Source organism: Pteronotus mesoamericanus, unplaced genomic scaffold (genome assembly GCF_021234165.1).
Source record: "Pteronotus mesoamericanus isolate MK-2021 breed Mesoamerican mustached bat unplaced genomic scaffold, CSHL_Meso_final contig_65, whole genome shotgun sequence".
Taxonomy (NCBI): domain Eukaryota; kingdom Metazoa; phylum Chordata; class Mammalia; order Chiroptera; family Mormoopidae; genus Pteronotus; species Pteronotus mesoamericanus.
Genome location: NW_026555228.1, coordinates 2,032,499 through 2,048,821, shown reverse-complemented (window position 1 = coordinate 2,048,821; position 16,323 = coordinate 2,032,499). Strand labels below are relative to the sequence as shown.

General features: G+C 56.8%; 1 protein-coding gene across 2 annotated transcripts in view; it reads right to left on the bottom strand.

Moving 5' to 3' along the window:
- SHROOM2 (shroom family member 2) overlaps positions 1 to 1,595 on the bottom strand; it is a 104,988-nt gene extending 103,393 nt beyond the window's left edge. For both annotated transcript variants that reach the window (XM_054581041.1, XM_054581042.1), the window contains exon 1: positions 1,431 to 1,595. In XM_054581041.1, coding sequence (XP_054437016.1) covers positions 1,431 to 1,595 — 165 coding nt within the window. The remainder of the gene's footprint in view (positions 1 to 1,430) is intronic.
- Between the last annotated feature and the right edge of the window lie 14,728 nt (positions 1,596 to 16,323).

Sequence of the window (16,323 nt, the reverse complement as noted above, 5' to 3'; positions counted from 1 at the left end):
GCAACCCTCCTTTTCCCGCATCCTGTAGGTTGAATCACATGTGCATCTTTTCTTCCCAGGAACCCCTGAAATGGTAAAGGTCTGAGTAGTTTACCCAGTACCTTTTCACCTTTCACCATCAGAAAGGCCGCGTAACACCTTTCTTAAAAGGCACAGGCCGTAGACGCTTTACCCCACCAGTAACCAGGAAAAGTGGTCCCGCGGGCAAAGCGTCCTGTGCCAGGCCTACACACCATGTCTCCACAGAGCCCGGCTCAAGATTAAGTCAGGCTCCACCTACCCAAGCCTCCCCTCACCGGCCCGAGTTCGGGAAGGAGAAACAGGAGAGAAAAGGCCGAGGAGAGAAGTGTGGTGTCTCCTTTCTTTTCTGAATGACAAAGCCACACGACTTCCCCAATTCATTCACCGGAGGGGTGGGTCAGCAGTCGCCAGATTTCTTCCTGCCCTGGCGACGCAGGAAAGCAGAGAAGACCGGTAGGTCACCTTCAAAGGCTTCCAGGAGCCAAGAATTTTTACATTGTAAAGGGACCTTTGTCCCTACCAATGACCCGGCCCAACCCTTCCCCAAGAAGCCGACCAATCCACACTTTTCCCCGAAGAAACCTGGACGATAGATGGGTTGGTGGCGTGTTTTTACAGACTGGTACAGGTTCGGCTGGACCATTTCGGGGGGCGGGGGGGGGGGGTTCTGTTTCAACACCAGGAAATTCAGTCCTAAAGGAGCGCCTCTGAGCCTCACGCCCCACGCTCGCCACACACACTCGCACTGAGACACATCAGGAATTCCTTCTCGTTGGAGCCCAACGGCACTTTGACAAAGGCGGCTGAAAACTTTCGGCACGTCCGCGCGGCTCTGCAGAGCGCCACGGAACTGGAAGCCGAAGTCAGTAAATATTGATGGGCTGATGGGAATCGAGACGCGGGGCGGGCAGCAGCGGCGGCCCTGCGCCTCCCGGGGAGCAGCGCACAGGTCCGAGGGGTGCAGAACGCAGGGGTTCCCAGAGGCCGACACGGCGGGGCGGCTGTGCCCACCCCTGGGCACGCGGGAGCGTCTCGGCCCGACCTCTGGACAGCCCCACAGGTGCGGGCCGCCGCCGCTGGCGAGACCCAGAGTGACAAGAGACCCTGCCGGGCCCCTTCCCGGAGGGGGAGGGGAGGGGACCCGGAACAGAAGCCATTTAAACTCTGCGAGGCTCCGGGAGCCAGCGGGGCTGGAAGCCGCCGCTGCGCGGCGGGAGTGGCGCCCGGACCACACACCTCCGCGAGTGCCGGAGCCCAGCTCGCCACCGGGGAGCCCAGCACACGCGCGCCCGGGGGCCGGGGGCCGGGGGCCGGGGGCGCGATCGTGCCGCTTCCTCCGGCGCCCCCACCCCCTCCGCGACCCCGCCCGCCTGCGGGCTGTCACCGTGCGGGTCCCGCGGTCGCCTTACCTTGGTGATGACCAGCGGCTCGCCGTGCTCGCGGCCGCCCTTCAGGGTGAAGCCCCACGGGGCGCCGCCGTTCAACTGCACCTCCACCAGGCGCCCGCCGTCGGCCGTCCGCGCCTCGGCCTCGGCCAGGCGCTCGGGCCGCGCGCGGGGCTCGGCGCCCTCCATGGCGCGGGACGCGCGGGCTGCGCGGCCCCTCAGCCCCCCGGGCCCACCCGGCCCGCGCCCATGCACTCGGGGAGCCCCGGCTGGCCGAGGGCGAAGAGGCTCCGGAGGCCCGCCCTGCCTCCGGCCACTGGCGAACTTGCGCTGCAACTTGAGAGGAAAGTGCCGGCCGGGCCGGGAGGCAGCCGGGAGGGCAGGCGGCGGGGAGGGCGGGCCCGGAGGGGGCGGGCCGGCGGCGGGGCGGGGCGGGGCGCGGGGCGGCGGGCCGGGGCGCGGGGGGCTCGCGCGGCCGGGCGGGCAGGGGGCGGGGCGCGCTCGGGCCCGGCGAGGTGCCCGCGCGGGGGGCGGGGCGGAGAGACGCTCCCGGGCGCGCGCTCGGGGCTCCCCAGGTACCCCGGGCGGGAAGGGGGCGCGCTCAGGACGCGCGCTGCTCGCCCGGGCCGGGGGGCGCGCGCTCGGCGGCGGCCGGGGCGGGGGGGCCGGGCCGTTGGCTGAGGCCCCGCCCGTCCCGCGCGGGCGCCGGTGTCCCGCGGAGACTCGGGGCGTGTCAGCCGCCTCCCGGGAGAGCGGGGCGCGGCAGGTGAGTCGGCGGAAGCGCCCGCGCGAGGCGGGACGGGCGGAGGCCGGAGCCCCCGGCGCCTCCATCTTGGAGCGCGCGGCCCGCCCTGCGCCGCCGCCTTTGTTGGCGCGGACCGCGGGCTGCGAGCGGCCGCGCAGGTGAGGCCGGAAGCGGGCGGGAGCCGCGCGCCGGTCCCGCGCGGACGCACCTGGCCCCAAGTTCAGGGCGCCGGCGCCGCGGGTCGCTGGCGCGCTCTGCGCGAGCCCACGCTGCCCCGGCCCTCGGGAAGGGGCGCCCCCCGCAGCCAGGACCCCGCGCTGGACCTGTCCGCAGGAGGGACGTCTGCCCGTCGTTCCGCAGACTCCCTTCTACAGCGCTCAACCCAGACAGGAATGGCCTCTTGCCGGCCTTTCTTATCGTTAGGTCCCAGACAGTGTTCCCCTTCGAACCCTGTTGTCACGTTCATGGAATTCTGTCACCAGGACTTGGTGACCCACGGCGGCATCCCCTACAAAGGGGAGGTGCTGGTCTGGCGTTACTGAATGTGTGTGAATGGGACGGGTGCCACCTCTTCCCGCTCCTGTTCAACTTCCCTAAAAAGTCCGGAATAAAGACACATCTGCCTCGGTATGTATTTTGCATGCTTTGCAAACAACAACTTTGTATTGTCGTTCGTAGCTGTGTAGCTGGACACCTGTTTCCTCCACGCAGCTCTGGCCGGGGACCTGGAGCAGGTGGTGGCGCCGGGAGCAGGAGGCAAGGACCGCACTGGACAGAGGGCGAGGTCCCCGAGCCCCTGCTCGGGCTCGTCCAGTGCAGACGCAGGACGAGGAGCCTGAACTGGGATCCCTCTTCAGCGGTCCGGGGACGCCCGTGCACGCCGTGGGCCGCCCTGCGCGTCCAGGCACGTCAAGCAAGGGTGCACGTTTCCTGAGCACGGGTGCCGGCTGAGCAGCGCTCCCTGCCCCGGGGACCTTCCCGCCTTCACGGTCCTGAACGCCTCTAGTGACGGGACTGAGGCGGGGTGGTTTTGTTTTCGTTTCTTTTTCCTTTTTAAACGGAGACTTCAGGAGCCTACGCCTCCCAGGCTCCATCTCTAGCGCCCCTTACCTGCGGTGGCCTCCCAGGAATGACTAAACGGCACAGAACTAAACGCACCCACAGAGCAGTGCATGTCCGGGCGGGGCCTGAATTCGCTCGGTGGGTTGGGTCATGGCGTCACTGTTAAGGTATCTGTGCTATATTTTTGCAAGATGTTACGAGTGGGAGAGGCAGGGTGCAGCCCGCAGAGATGGTCCAGGATGATGTCTTCCATCTGCGTGAGAATCTGTGATCGTCTCCAAATAAAAAACTTCCATTTCCAGGGTGGATGCCTGTGATAAGCCCCACAGTAAAGGACCACACACAGGCACCTCGAGGTTCCGGAAGCCCCCTTTTCCCAAAGCAGCCACCTGCCCCCCTCCACCCACCCCGACGGTGGTACTGACTTCAGTCTCAGTTCTCGCCCAGAGCTGCAATTCAGGCCACCGGATCCATGAAAGCAGAGACAGCCGATTTCATTGTCTCCATCCTCCGCAGCCAAAGTTGCCTTTCACCTTTTATGTTCATTGTGTAAACGGGATCAGGTGACCCACCTGGCGCGCCAAAGGGTAGTACTGTTTATTTCTTAAACTGAGGTGCAAATGTACATTCATCCTTAACATCATCTTGCTCAGGTTTGTTTGGTTTTTTTTTAATCCTCCCATGAGGCCTCCCTCCTCACTTCACAGCATTTAACTGCTTATAAGGCTGTCGTCTATGTATGAATAAGCATCCTGAAAGGGACTTGACCAAGCCCTGCGTGGCCTGTGGCAGGTAGATGCGCACCTGTCAGACCCACGCACATCTTCCACTGACATTTGGAATTCCATCGCTGACTGCAGAGCCCTGTGCGGCCATCACAGCCAGGATCCGACATCGTGTCCCTCCCGTCATCGCGAGACCCCCGTCAAACATCTCGTGGAAATCTGAGCAACGTCTTACGACTGAAAGGCATCCCCGCAACTGATCAATGTTGGCCCCTTTGGAGAGAGTTTCACACCACGTCAAACCAGCATGGACTTCTCGCGGTGACGGCTTTCTTTTCAAAGAACTCCCAAGCGAGCTGGCGTTGCTGAGAGCCGAGCGTTTGTCAGGGTCCAGCTCCCAGGTTCTCGGGGAAAGCCGGGGACCCCCCGGCTGTGTGGAACACGCACTCCTGGCATGTTCGGCTTTATTGCCCAGGGAACGGGGAGGCGGGTATGTAGTCCTCCGGACGGGCAGAGCAGCACCCGGCAGCCACGACTTGGGGGCATTGAAGAGCCTCCGCTGCGTGAGTGACACATGCGGCGTCTATCCTTGGACAGGCGGTCGGTGCAATGAAAGGGAGGTCTGCTGTCACTTCATCAGCAGCGAATGACGGAATCAGTGAAGAAAAGGCGCATTGAACCCGCCATCGGAAATGTCATCCATAGCTCATCCTCTTTAGGGAATAGAACACAAATTCATTTTCTAACAAAGAAAAACAATTTCTAAAATGCAGTGGAGGATGGAGCGCCAAAATTTTGCTCTCACCTTTCACACTGGTAGCGCCGAGCTTCCCAGCACACCTTTTATTGTGGTATTTTTTGGAAGAAGGCAAGTTTAGCCATTTCCTGGTTGACCCACCACGAGACCGAGTGAGGGTCCTTAGGAATTCAAACTCCCAGCTGTGGTGGCTGTTAAAGGGGCGCTGGCCAAAGGACCTGGCCCTTAGTCACCAGTGTTCATCATCTTGATTTCTAGTTGCTGTTTCTGTAAACGTTGGGACTTAACTTAGCGGCCGATCTTGGTCCCGCGATGAAAGCTGGAAGCCTCACCCCCTTCCCCTAGCCCCCGCCCATCTCCTGGCCTCCCCCACCTCCTAAGGGCCTGCTTGCTCCTGCACATTGTTTGTTGCAATATTTACAGGCCTTGCAGGGAGAGACTTCCTTCCGGGCAGGGCAGCGGGGGACAGGCCCCGGGGTCCCGGCTTGTGCCAGCACCGTTACTTTATTCGTGCACCCCATGTCTGGAGCTTGCATCCGAGGGCCCCACGCCTTTGACTGAGGAAGAAAGCAGCCACAGCCGCTAGGAAGTAGTAATCGTGTTCCCAGGGAAGCTGTGCGCCAAGCACATTACATAAACGGCCTCGGGTCCCCCGGGCCCACTTCCCCGGGGCCGCGTCACCCGCTGCCCCAGAGGGGTGAAACCGCGGGCCTGAGGCCGCCGAGCCCAGTCCCCTGAAGCACGTGTGGCCCTCCCCTGCCAGGACCCCATTATTGTCCATCCCTCCCTTTCTGTCCCCCAGTGGAGGGCAGTTTCCACGGAGCAAATGGGTGGACCTTGCTCTGTGAGAAGGTCACACACTGGGCCGCACGGGGAGGCTCCCTGGACCTGCACGCACACACTGCCGTGCAGGTGAGAGGGGCCGAAACCTACAGGTGGGGAAGCTTTGCTACCAAAACGGGTGCTCCTTCAGGTGTGTTGGAGCTCCAATTCTTCTGTCCCTAGAAATGCTGTCTAAAATGGGGTCTGTAACGGGCCAAGTTGCCTGCTGGGAACCAGAAGAGACTAAGTACACGGTGATTAAAGCATATTTTTTACTTGATGTTTTGAGAGAGAGAGAAACATCAATATATTGGTCCACATTTTTATGCATTCACTGGTGGTTTCTTTTATGTGCCCTGACTGGGGGTTGAACCCACAACCTTGGTGTATCTGGACGGCGCTCTAACCAACTGAGCTACCCAGCCAGGACTAAACATTTTTAATATAAATGTTTACCAATAGTGAATGAATTAATAAAAGGCAAAGTAAACCAACTTTCAAAGAATAATCAATACCTAATCCACTTTATGAAATATACACACACACACATATACATATATATATATAAAATACAACACCTATCTTTTCAAATCAGTACTTAAGAGGGGGTACCTAGCTGGAGCTACTCTTTTAAAATACATACAATAATACTAAAAAACTGTATATTGCAAAATACAGTTTTAGAAAGACATTGGCTATTTTCCAGGGTCTTTTTTGTTTGGGGTGGTCTTGTGGTTTGGTTTGGTTTGGTTTTTACAAAGTAGCCAATGGGCATGGATTTGTGGAGCATTTTTTAGGCCCCATCCTGGGAGAGGTCCGGCAGGAATGTGAAGGATGCAGGAAATATGGAACATTAACTGGAGCTGTGAAGAAAAAGCAACCAGTGGGCATGAAACAATTAGAGTGCAATTCACGGCACAAGGGCCTTCGCCTGCCAGGTTTCAGCAGGAGACAAAGCAAAGAGAAGGGAAGAAAAAACAGTCAAGAACACCAGAGGGGATTTTTTTTTTTTTTAATTTTTCATCTTCAATTGTGGAAATTGCAGAGGGACACAGAAATAAAACTCTTGTTTCTTCCCCACCCATTTTTTTTCCCCTCTGAAGTATCTCCAAGCACACCCAGGACGGAACAACTGAGCTATTATCTTGAAAGCCGAGAGGAAGTGGGGCGGGGGTTCCTTGGGTGGGCACCGTGAGCCAAGGAATGTTTTTCTGAGGGGAAGCTGAAACCTTGTCAATGAGTGTAGAAGTTGCTCAGTCTGGCTCGTTTTGAACCTCGCCCCCAGCCTGGGCCCCAGCTTCCCTGTCCATAGTGTGTGCGTATGGTGGGATGGGGGGGCGTCCAAAACAAGAGCCTTTCTGGTTGAAGTTACTGAGTTGAGTGGCTGGCGTAGCAACGAGAGGCCCGAGGACAGGTGAGGCAAGACAATCATGAGTTTCTTTTGGGCACGTGGAAATCGGAGGTGCCCTTGGGATACTGCTTGATTCTTACGGCTGGCTGTTGTCACGAGTTACCATAAACGGCTTAAAACAAGAGGGTTTTTTTGGTTTGGTTTTTTTTTTTTCTTCCCAGAGGCCAGACGTCTGAAGTCAAGGTCAGCAGGGCAGAATTCATGCCCTGCCCCTTCCAGGTCTGGTGCCGCTGGCGCCCCTGGCTTGGTGGCTGCATCCCTCCCATCCCTGCCTCTGGTCACCCACGCGTGCTTGTCGTCTGCCTGGGTCCAGGCGCCTTCTGCCACCCTCCTACAGAGACACTAGCTCAAGGCCCCTGTAGGGCCCCACTGGAGAATGAAGGGTAACCTCTTCATCTCAAAATCCCAAACGTAACCACACGGGCCAAGACCCGTTTTCCAAGTAGCGTAACAGTTCCAGATTCGGGAGTCAGGACCTGTTACCTTGAGGAGCATGAGTCAGCTTCTTGCAGACACACAGATGGAAGCCGTGGTCAGCTGCTCCAAGGCACCATTCCTTTGGAGGACTGAGGGCAAAGCCCCACAGCTCAGGCCGCTAATTTTAAGGAGCTGGAGAGCAGACTGGTTATCTGCTTTCCCCGCGGGTGCCTGGGGGAAAGGCTTGTCCTGCACGGAAGCCGTAAAGATACGAGATAATTTGGCAGGGGGGAGGGGGAAGACTTTACTATTGCAATTAACAGGGTCTCTCTTAACCTTGCGATCATTTTGCCAACTAAACGGCAGTATGAAAATGCACTCCCTGAGCCCCCTGCCTCCTGCAGGGGGTACTAGTGAAAGCCAACACGGAGCCACTTAAAGCAGCCAAAACTAATTCCGTATGCAAGAGTTCCATGGCTTCGCCAACACTGCTTTTCCTGAGCGCAGAGCAAAGCTTCAGCTGCCTCCGCCTGATATCACGCATGGTCGCAGAAGGCCTTTCCAGCACCACACATGGAGAGAAAAAATCATAAAGGTACTTGTATGAAGCTCTCAGCAAAGGGGCGTGAACTTGCACTTCTGACCGGCTCTTTCCGAACTGTGGAATAAAGCGACTCAGCCGGCAGAGCGTGCTCGCTGCGGGACCTGGGTCCAGGTCATTTCATTCCCTCCCTCACCCCACCTATCAATCCCAGCCGCACACGCCCAGGACAAGGGACCGTCTGTGCATTCTTAGAGCTGAAATACTTGAGGCGCTGCGGCAAGGAGGGGCCCTGGGAGCCACTGCCGCTTGGAGGCCTGCTGATCTGAATTCAGGAAATTCCTCCCCTGGCTGCAGGCCAAAATATTTGTTTCAATGGATCCATTGGCCTGAACTTCAAGGAATGTAGGAGTTATTTGACTAGCAGTAGAATATCAGGAAGTGGCGGAGGGCAACTGTCTCAAGGTGGTATGAATTTTACTACAAGGACCAGATTCCTTCTGGGCACACGTACGAAATTTCTACAACCTTAACCGATCACGATAATTCCGTACTTTTGCATAATTACACACTGCAGAAGGGCCATAGGCAATACCCATGGCGAACTTTTAAAAAAAAATAAAGTTTCTATTATTTTGGAAATTTTTGAGATTTACCGGAAAGTTGCCAAGGAAATGGGGGGCTTGTATACCTTTTGCCCAGTCTCCCCACCCAGAATGTATCTTTCATAGTTGCAGTGCTTTCGTCAAAACTAAGAAAGTAGCATTAGTATCTTGCTAGTAATTAAACTCACAACTTTACGTGGATTTGCCCACTTCTGGTCGCCGGACGCATGGGCATCTAGCGGTCGCTGTGGCGCAGTGTCTGGGTCCTGGGAGTTTCCCTGCCTTGTCTTCATGACCTGGGCAGTTTGAAAGAGGACCGGTCAGGTATTTTGGGGAAAGGAGCCCCCTTCGGGCTTGTCTGGCTTTTTCCTCAGGACTGGACTTGGTCACGGACTTGAGGAACGAACGCACAGACGCGATGTCTGCTGCTCAGCGTGCCACGCGGGGCGTAGTTGCCGCGCACGAGGCCCGTCAGCGGTGACAGCCACCTTATCACAGGGTGGGCGAGTGCAGCCAGGCTCCTCTCTGTGAAGTACAGGGGACGTCTGCCCTGTCACGATGGGCTCTTTTAACACCGTGGTTTTTACGATGCACAGGTGTCCCGAGGGCAATCACCTGCATTCAGTGGTAGCGCGGAGGCCCTCACTGGGCAGGGTGTCTGGTGAGACCAACTAACGACGCCGGCATCACGCTGTGGACTCAGCCCGTGTCAAGCAGTGGGAGAAAGGGGGAACGGTGGGGCAGGTGGGGCCGTTGACAGCAGGGTGCCAGCCAGGGAAGCGGCCACCGTGCCTTAGGACGGAACGGGCATGACTCCTCCGTCTCTCTTTGCGTCCGTATCCCTGTTCCAGGCTCAGTCTGCCTGCCCGCCCGCTGATCCTGCTGTGAGGACCACAGCGCGAGGCGAGCTTGGGGGGTCAGCAGGTGGCAGGGGCCCGGACTCGCGTCACCGCTCCCTCGGAGAGGGAGGCAGGCGCGGCTGCGGCGGGAGCTCGCTGGCCCGCCCGCTCAGCAGCGCCGCTGTCCGCTGCGTTTCTCAGGCAGAACACGCAAGTGCCCAGCAGGGCCATCCCCAACAATGGGCAATGAAGAGCCTGTTTCCCTTCAGAGCTTTCTCGGTCCTTCCACTGTGCTGCAGGTTATCCATAGATCACCAACGCTCTACGTGCTTCTCCATCCAACATGTCTCCTAAGTTCTCTTATTCTCTAAAGCACAATCGAATCTTCTTTAAATACACATGACAAAAGCCCATCAAATATTTCTTTCCTTAAAAAAAGATGTTATTTACTAATTTTTTTAGAGAGAAACGAAGGGAGGGAGACAAACAGCCTCTAAAATCAATTAAAAAATTTTTTTTAATCATTCTATTTTTGAATAACATTGGTTATTAAAATTATATATGTTCCACGTAAATATTTCTTTTATTATCATGTCTTTGTCCTTACTTTCATAGAAAAGACTAGGGATTAGCACATCGTGACCCCAGCACCAGCTGTCTGTTTTTGTCAATAAAGCTTTATTGGTACAACAGCACACCCATTCACCTCCCTCCTGTCGATGGCTCCTTTGGAACGCCCATGGCAGAACTGGGTAATTTTGACAGAGAACGTGTGCCTTGCAAAGCCTAAAATACTTACTACGTGGTCCCTTATGAACAAATTTTCTGACCATCGTTACAGACTAAAGAAATGATACAAGTTTGAGAGACAGGTTTCACACGTGGCTTACTCCAGATGTCCCACCAAAGGCAGCAGACACCAAGCGCCTCAAAGCCTGGGGAGGCCGACAGGGAAACCGGGAGGCCCCCCTGCACTGACTGGCAGCTTGTGCCCCGTCGCTGTGTCTGCAGTGGGCACCACCGCGTCGGCCTCTGGTCGGGTTATCGACCAGCACACAGTCCTTCTAACCACAAGACCCGCCCCTGAGGTTAACGTGGGTTTCCTACGCTCTTCTCACAGCCGCCGGAGCACCCGTGAAGCAGTCATTTCAAAATTAGCCAAGTCTGTGGTTCACGAGAGGATGTCGTTCCTTTATTTCGATGTCTGCAATGCGTCAGACACGTCTCACCTCAACGAGGGCTGCCTCGCATACAGCCCCCCCGGAAAGAGCAGTCATTTCTTTACCATGTTAATACACTGTCCTACAAAAGGGGACCGAATGGGAAGCAAGTTTAAAATAGGCAACATGTGCCTGCTGTTCCCTCGCTTCACCTTGTCCCCCATGCCCTTCCTTGAACTTGCAGTTACAGTCCCAGGACATCACATGTGGCCGTCTGTGCCCTGCCTCCAACTTCTGCAAAGCGGGCTCCTTGTTGCGACACAGTGGTGGGGCAAGAAGGTGCATTTCCTCAGTCTGACTAGTTTGTAGATGTTCCCAGTGACAGGGATATGAATCTCAGGTCCCCCCCCGGAAGCAGTGTTTACGGCGCCTTGGGCCTGGCCTGCCAACCCGTGACCTTAGACAGGTTTCCTCCCCGCCTGGCATGCCTCACACATAAACGAGACACGAAAAGATGAGCCGCAAGGGTGGGGGTGAGACGCAAGAGGCGAGGTCCCCGGTGCTGCCAGCGCGTGGAAGGCGCTGGAATCGGAACAGTCATGCCAGCTGAGTGTTCTTCCTCGCCTCGGGGCACTCCCGCCCCCTCCTTCCCTGCTCGGCCTTGTCTCCGGCCCCCTCAGTCAGAGAAGGCTGAGCTCACGGACTCGCTGTCTCAAGGTGATGAGCTGACGTTACACTCTCAAGCCCTATTTCTCCATCCCCAAATTTCTGCTGTGTTTTGGCAGAAAAGGCAAGGTTCCTTCCGAATCCACACTCTCCTGTTTCAGGTGAACTCCAGGCCCACAGCAGCCCCGAATCAGGCCCCTGGGGTCCTAAGCCTGGATCCAAAACCCATTCATCGCGTGGAAGATCTGCTGTTGAATTCCCCGGAGCGGGAGTTCAATGCTGAACGAGGGGGCACAGACACTTTTGCCCTTTGAGAGCTTTGTAGGGGACCCGGAGCATGTCTGCCCGTGCCGTGGGGTCCGGCGCAGCCCATCCGTGCGGCCGCTCTCTCCCCGTCACCCTTCCTGGAAACCTCTCAATCGATGCTTCCCTCTGAATCCTCGCGTGGGGTGCTGATGGGAGGGGGCCGGGCCAACCACAGGCAGCCGCTGACGCTGACCTCGAGTTCAAGGACCGATTTCAAATCTCTCTGTGCCTCTCGCCTCTGTCATCCCAGCACGGCGCAGTGAACGTCAGAAATGGTCCTCCTCATAAAGAGCAACGGAGACATGTCTTTAGACGAATAATTGTTTGCTCCCATGAAGGCATGTGGAATTGCTTCTGAGTTCACGCACATCAGAAAAGGCACAGACTGCATTTACATTGACAGGTAAGAACACCTTCCTTGACGTCATTTAACTCATCGTTGAACTACCCCGAATAGTTCATGCTGCCCCATGTATTTGCAGGTTCATTCTCTTGACCATTAAGTATTTGTGTGTTGGTTTGTTCTTTAGATTTTACCTATTTATTTGTAGAGGGGAAAGGAAGGAGAGAGAGAAACATCCATGTGTGGTTGCCTCCTATGTGCCCCCGACTGGGGACCTGGCCAGCAACCCAGGCGGGTGCCCTGACTGGGAACCGGCAACCCTTTGGTTCGCAGGCTGACACTCAATCCGCTGAGCCAGACCAGCGAGGGCTATTTATTTATTTGTTTGTTTTTATCCTCACCTGAGAACATGCTCATTGAGGTTAGAGAGAGGGGGAGGGAAGGAGACAGAAAGGGAAAGAAACATTGATGGGTTGCCTTCCACAGGTGCCTCAATAGGGGATTGAACACACAACCCAGGTATGGGTCCTGACCAAGGATCGAACCCATGACCTTTTGGATTATGGGATGGCGATGCAACCAACTGAGCCACACGGGCCACGCAGAATCCGCTCCCACGATTACGCCACAGATGGGCCTCAGAACAAACCTGCAGAAAGATGGCTCTGAGACAAGATTTCGTTTAATAAAATATTTTGTTTTACAATAATAGCACTAGCTGCTCATCTCACAATCGGCCTTCAATGTATTTTGGCTTCCTTTCGTTTCCCCTCGGTCTGTATTCCGTCAGACCTGCTCACCTGCTCACGGTGGCTCTTTCTTCACAGAATGGCAGGTTAGGCCGTGATGAAGGTCGAATCTGTGTTAGGAAGGCTCAGCCTGCTCAGCCTTCCACTTGAGCTTAATTTCTCCCCTGACGGGTCGCTGGCTTTCAGAGAGAAAGCACTGGAAATAGTGCACGGTGAGGTGGGGTCGTTCGTGATCAGATGGGCCCGCAGAGGACACTGACTTGCTCGCCTCTGCAGAGGCCTGGCTCTTCTCTCTCCGTCCAGTGACCCTGCTGTAAGTTGCTCCCGAGAACACTGCCAGGACACGCTCTGTTTCCCCACCCGAGTCCCTTGTTTGTCTCTCCCAGTCCTTATCTGGCTGCTTCCTCTTCCATGTGCTTCCTTTTCCTCCCAGCAGCATCCTGACTTCTGTGTCCCCAGCGGGTCCCAAGCACTTCTCGCCCCCCGGGGCTTCCGAGCCAGAAGGATATTACTCATCTCTCCTTGCCTCCCGCGTCCACGCCTGACCTGTCCCATGCGTTTACAGTTCTCTTTGACTTAGTTGGATGTCGATCAATTTGCCAGCCTCTCTTTTGAACGAAGCCCTCCCCAATTTAAATACAGCTGGGCGTTCCGCTTTTATTTTTCAGCTTGACAAACGAATGCTCCTCTGAGCAGGAGACTCTTGGGCGCCTGCCACAGGCCTCCCGGGTCGGAATCTGCCTTTCAATGAGATCGGCAAGGGAGTGCCCAGTACAGAGGGTGAATTCTGTGGTCGGGTGGAAAATTATTTAAATGCCTCTCTCTTCTAGAAAAGGTACAGTTTCCTTTTCAACGATATTCAACCCCTCTGTCCACCCTCCCTCCACGTTGATGCCTAACTGCTTTATGGGGGCCTTTGGCCTTGACGTGGACTCCAGGGCATACCAGCGGCTCTGACCGTGAGCTCCAGGCTTTATGGTGAGACATCTTGATGTCGGGGACGTAACTGTAACAAATAACTTGCCTGGCAGCGAAACCCTCGGAGCCTCTCCCAGAGGTTGGTGTATCTGTCTAAGTGGAAAGGGCAGGCAAACTGTGGCTCGTGAAGCGAAGGGAAAGCCACGAAACAGGGCATCTCCTGGGCAGCGCAGACTGCGAATGAAGGCGCTCACCTGGGAGGGACGGCGCGGCGCAGGGGGCGGGGGGGATGCGAAAATGACCTCCATGCACTTACTGGCTCTGTTACTGCACAGGCACCTCTGTGTTCATGCTCAGCCGATGTGGCTCTGCGGTGTCATCTCGTACTGCCCGTACTGTCCGCGGTCCTTCCCGCTGGTCCCGCCGGTGTGTCTGTGCCTGTGCGTCCCTGTGCGCGCGCGCCCGCGAGTGCATGCACCTGCGCATGCGTGCGCGCGCCTTACCTACGTGCCTTTCTGCATCTTGCAGTCGCGCTGTTCTGCCAAAAAGGTTCTGTCAGTTTTATTTTCCATCCTAATTTCAAGTTCCCTCTTACTGGGGTGACACTTAATAAATCCATACTGATTTCAAGTTTTACTTTCCATACTAATTTCAAGTTCCCTCTTATGAGTTTTATGTTGCATGTTACATTTCAGGTTCCCTCTTACTGGTTTCACAGTTAAGAAATCTTTTTTTTTTTTTAAACATTGATTTTAGAGAGGGGAAGGCAGCCACAGAAAGTGTGGCATCGGCTTCTGTGGTTCCACTTACGGGTGCATTCATCAGTTGATTCTTCCTGGGCCCCGACCAGGGATTGAACCCCCAGCCTGGGTGTATCGGGACGATGCTCTCACCAACTGGCCTATCTGGCCAGGCAGGGCTCAAGAAACCTCGTGTGGTATCCATCCTTCCGCAGGTTTGCTCCGAGGCCCGTCTGCAGCTTCATCCTGTGAGCTGATTCCGCCTAGGACGCTGGTTGGTAACAAAGTGCTCGCGTAGGTGATTCTGACCACAGGTCCCCTGGTGGCCGAGCGGTGGAACACGGGGCACCGGCGTCCCGCAGAGCGTGCAGACGGGCATGTGGGAGGCAGAGAGCTGCGTACGTGCAGTCTGGGCCTAAAGCACAGGCGGCGACGCGGACACTTTTGCAGGGATCGGCCACCCAAACGCTCGGCATCAGGGCAGACGGACAGATGCTTCCTTTTCATTTTTGTTTCGAAGCACGTTGCACGCGCTCCCCTCCAGAAAGGACCTGGGCTTTCCCCGAGTCCAGGCCAAGAGGAGGCGGACTGTCTGAAGGAGGTCGCAGGGTTCGTGCCTGGTAAAGATCGAGCCTGGGAGAGGCGTCCTAGGCAAAGGCAGCTGGGCTTTTGACAAGGTCCGTCTGCTCCGGACTCTCTCGCAGCAGCTGCCGCGCTCACGACGTGCGGGGTCGGGTCCTTTTGAAGTGGCGGCCTTGGCAGCGCTTTGTTCCCGGCGCTGCTTCCCATCTGGCCGCGCGCGGGCGCCGCTGCCTCCCCAGAGCCCGGCAGGAAGCGCGGCGCCGGGTCTTCAGGAAGCACCGGACGCCCCGCGCTGCACGCGGCGGGGCTGCGGTGCCAACGTGGGCGAGCGGCGCGCGCGGGCGTGGGGCGCCCGAGCCTTGGCACTGAAGTCTTTAACGAGACGAAGATGGAAGAGAACAGTTCATTGGAGAACTTAGGAAGGAGCCCACTTACCGGGGGGCGGGGCAGGGGCTGGAGGGGAGGGGAGACGTCAAAGGGTATCTGCTTCGGGGTTGCCAAGGCGCCTACTAGGTTTCTGGAGGGTGAAAAATCGAATAGGTGGTGGGGTTTGGTATTTTTTTTCCTTTTTAAATAAAGCTTTGGTTAGGAAAGCTGCAACCTGGAGGTGGTCCTTTTATTTCCCACCTTGACCAGCTTTTTTTTCTTTTGAAGACTCACTCTGTTTCCTTAGCATTAGTACTGGTATAATTTGGAAACTGGTATCCATAGGGAATCAGGCAGGATTTTCTACGTGCAATGAAATACGTGGAAAAAGTATAGCAGTTAAGAAAGTCTGCGTAAACTTGAGCAACATTTTTGTCCAAACAGAACCGCCCCTGAAAGTTCATTGAGAATGTTAAAAACGTAACCGTCTCGCGTTGAGCTGAGGAAGGAACGCAGCAGAGCCGAAAGGAGGGTGCAATTGTGCGCGCGCGCGCGCGCGCGCGCGCCTGGGTAGACCAAGGAGTTTCCCCTTTCTTTAAGCTTTATTTGCTGATTTCAGATGAAAACCCTGCTTCTGTGCGCCCGTTTCCCAGGGGAAGAGGGGCCATAAAACCCCGCTATTGTAAGAGCAGCCACAGCCGTCACAGTTCTCAATGGTGTTCAGGCGCCCGCCACGCAGCACATCAGCGCTGTCAGAGTCCCGATCAGGGGAGACCTGGCGCGCGAGGCAGGCGCTTCTGGAAGATCAGTCCGGGGTTGGGGCGGGGGACGGGGGGCAGGGGTCTGTAGATTCTGGAGAAGGCAGCCCCCGGAGAGGCGCGGTGGAAGGGGGAAAGCCGGCCTCCCTGCCTCTGGCGCTGCTCCTTCCCCACCCCCTCTCCCACCCCGGGATCACCCTCGTGAGGCCTCGTGGCGTTTGCGGAGGGCGCACAGCCCCCGCCGAGCCCGGCGCCTTTTCCTCGAGCGCTGGGGCTGGGAACGGGGCTGGGGCGGGGGCGGCGGCGGAGCGAGAGGCCCGCAGCACATGATGCCCCACCGCCCAGCCCGCCCAGCGCATGACCCAGGCCGGCCCGCGGGGGCCTGGCAGAGCTGAGCCGCGTCCT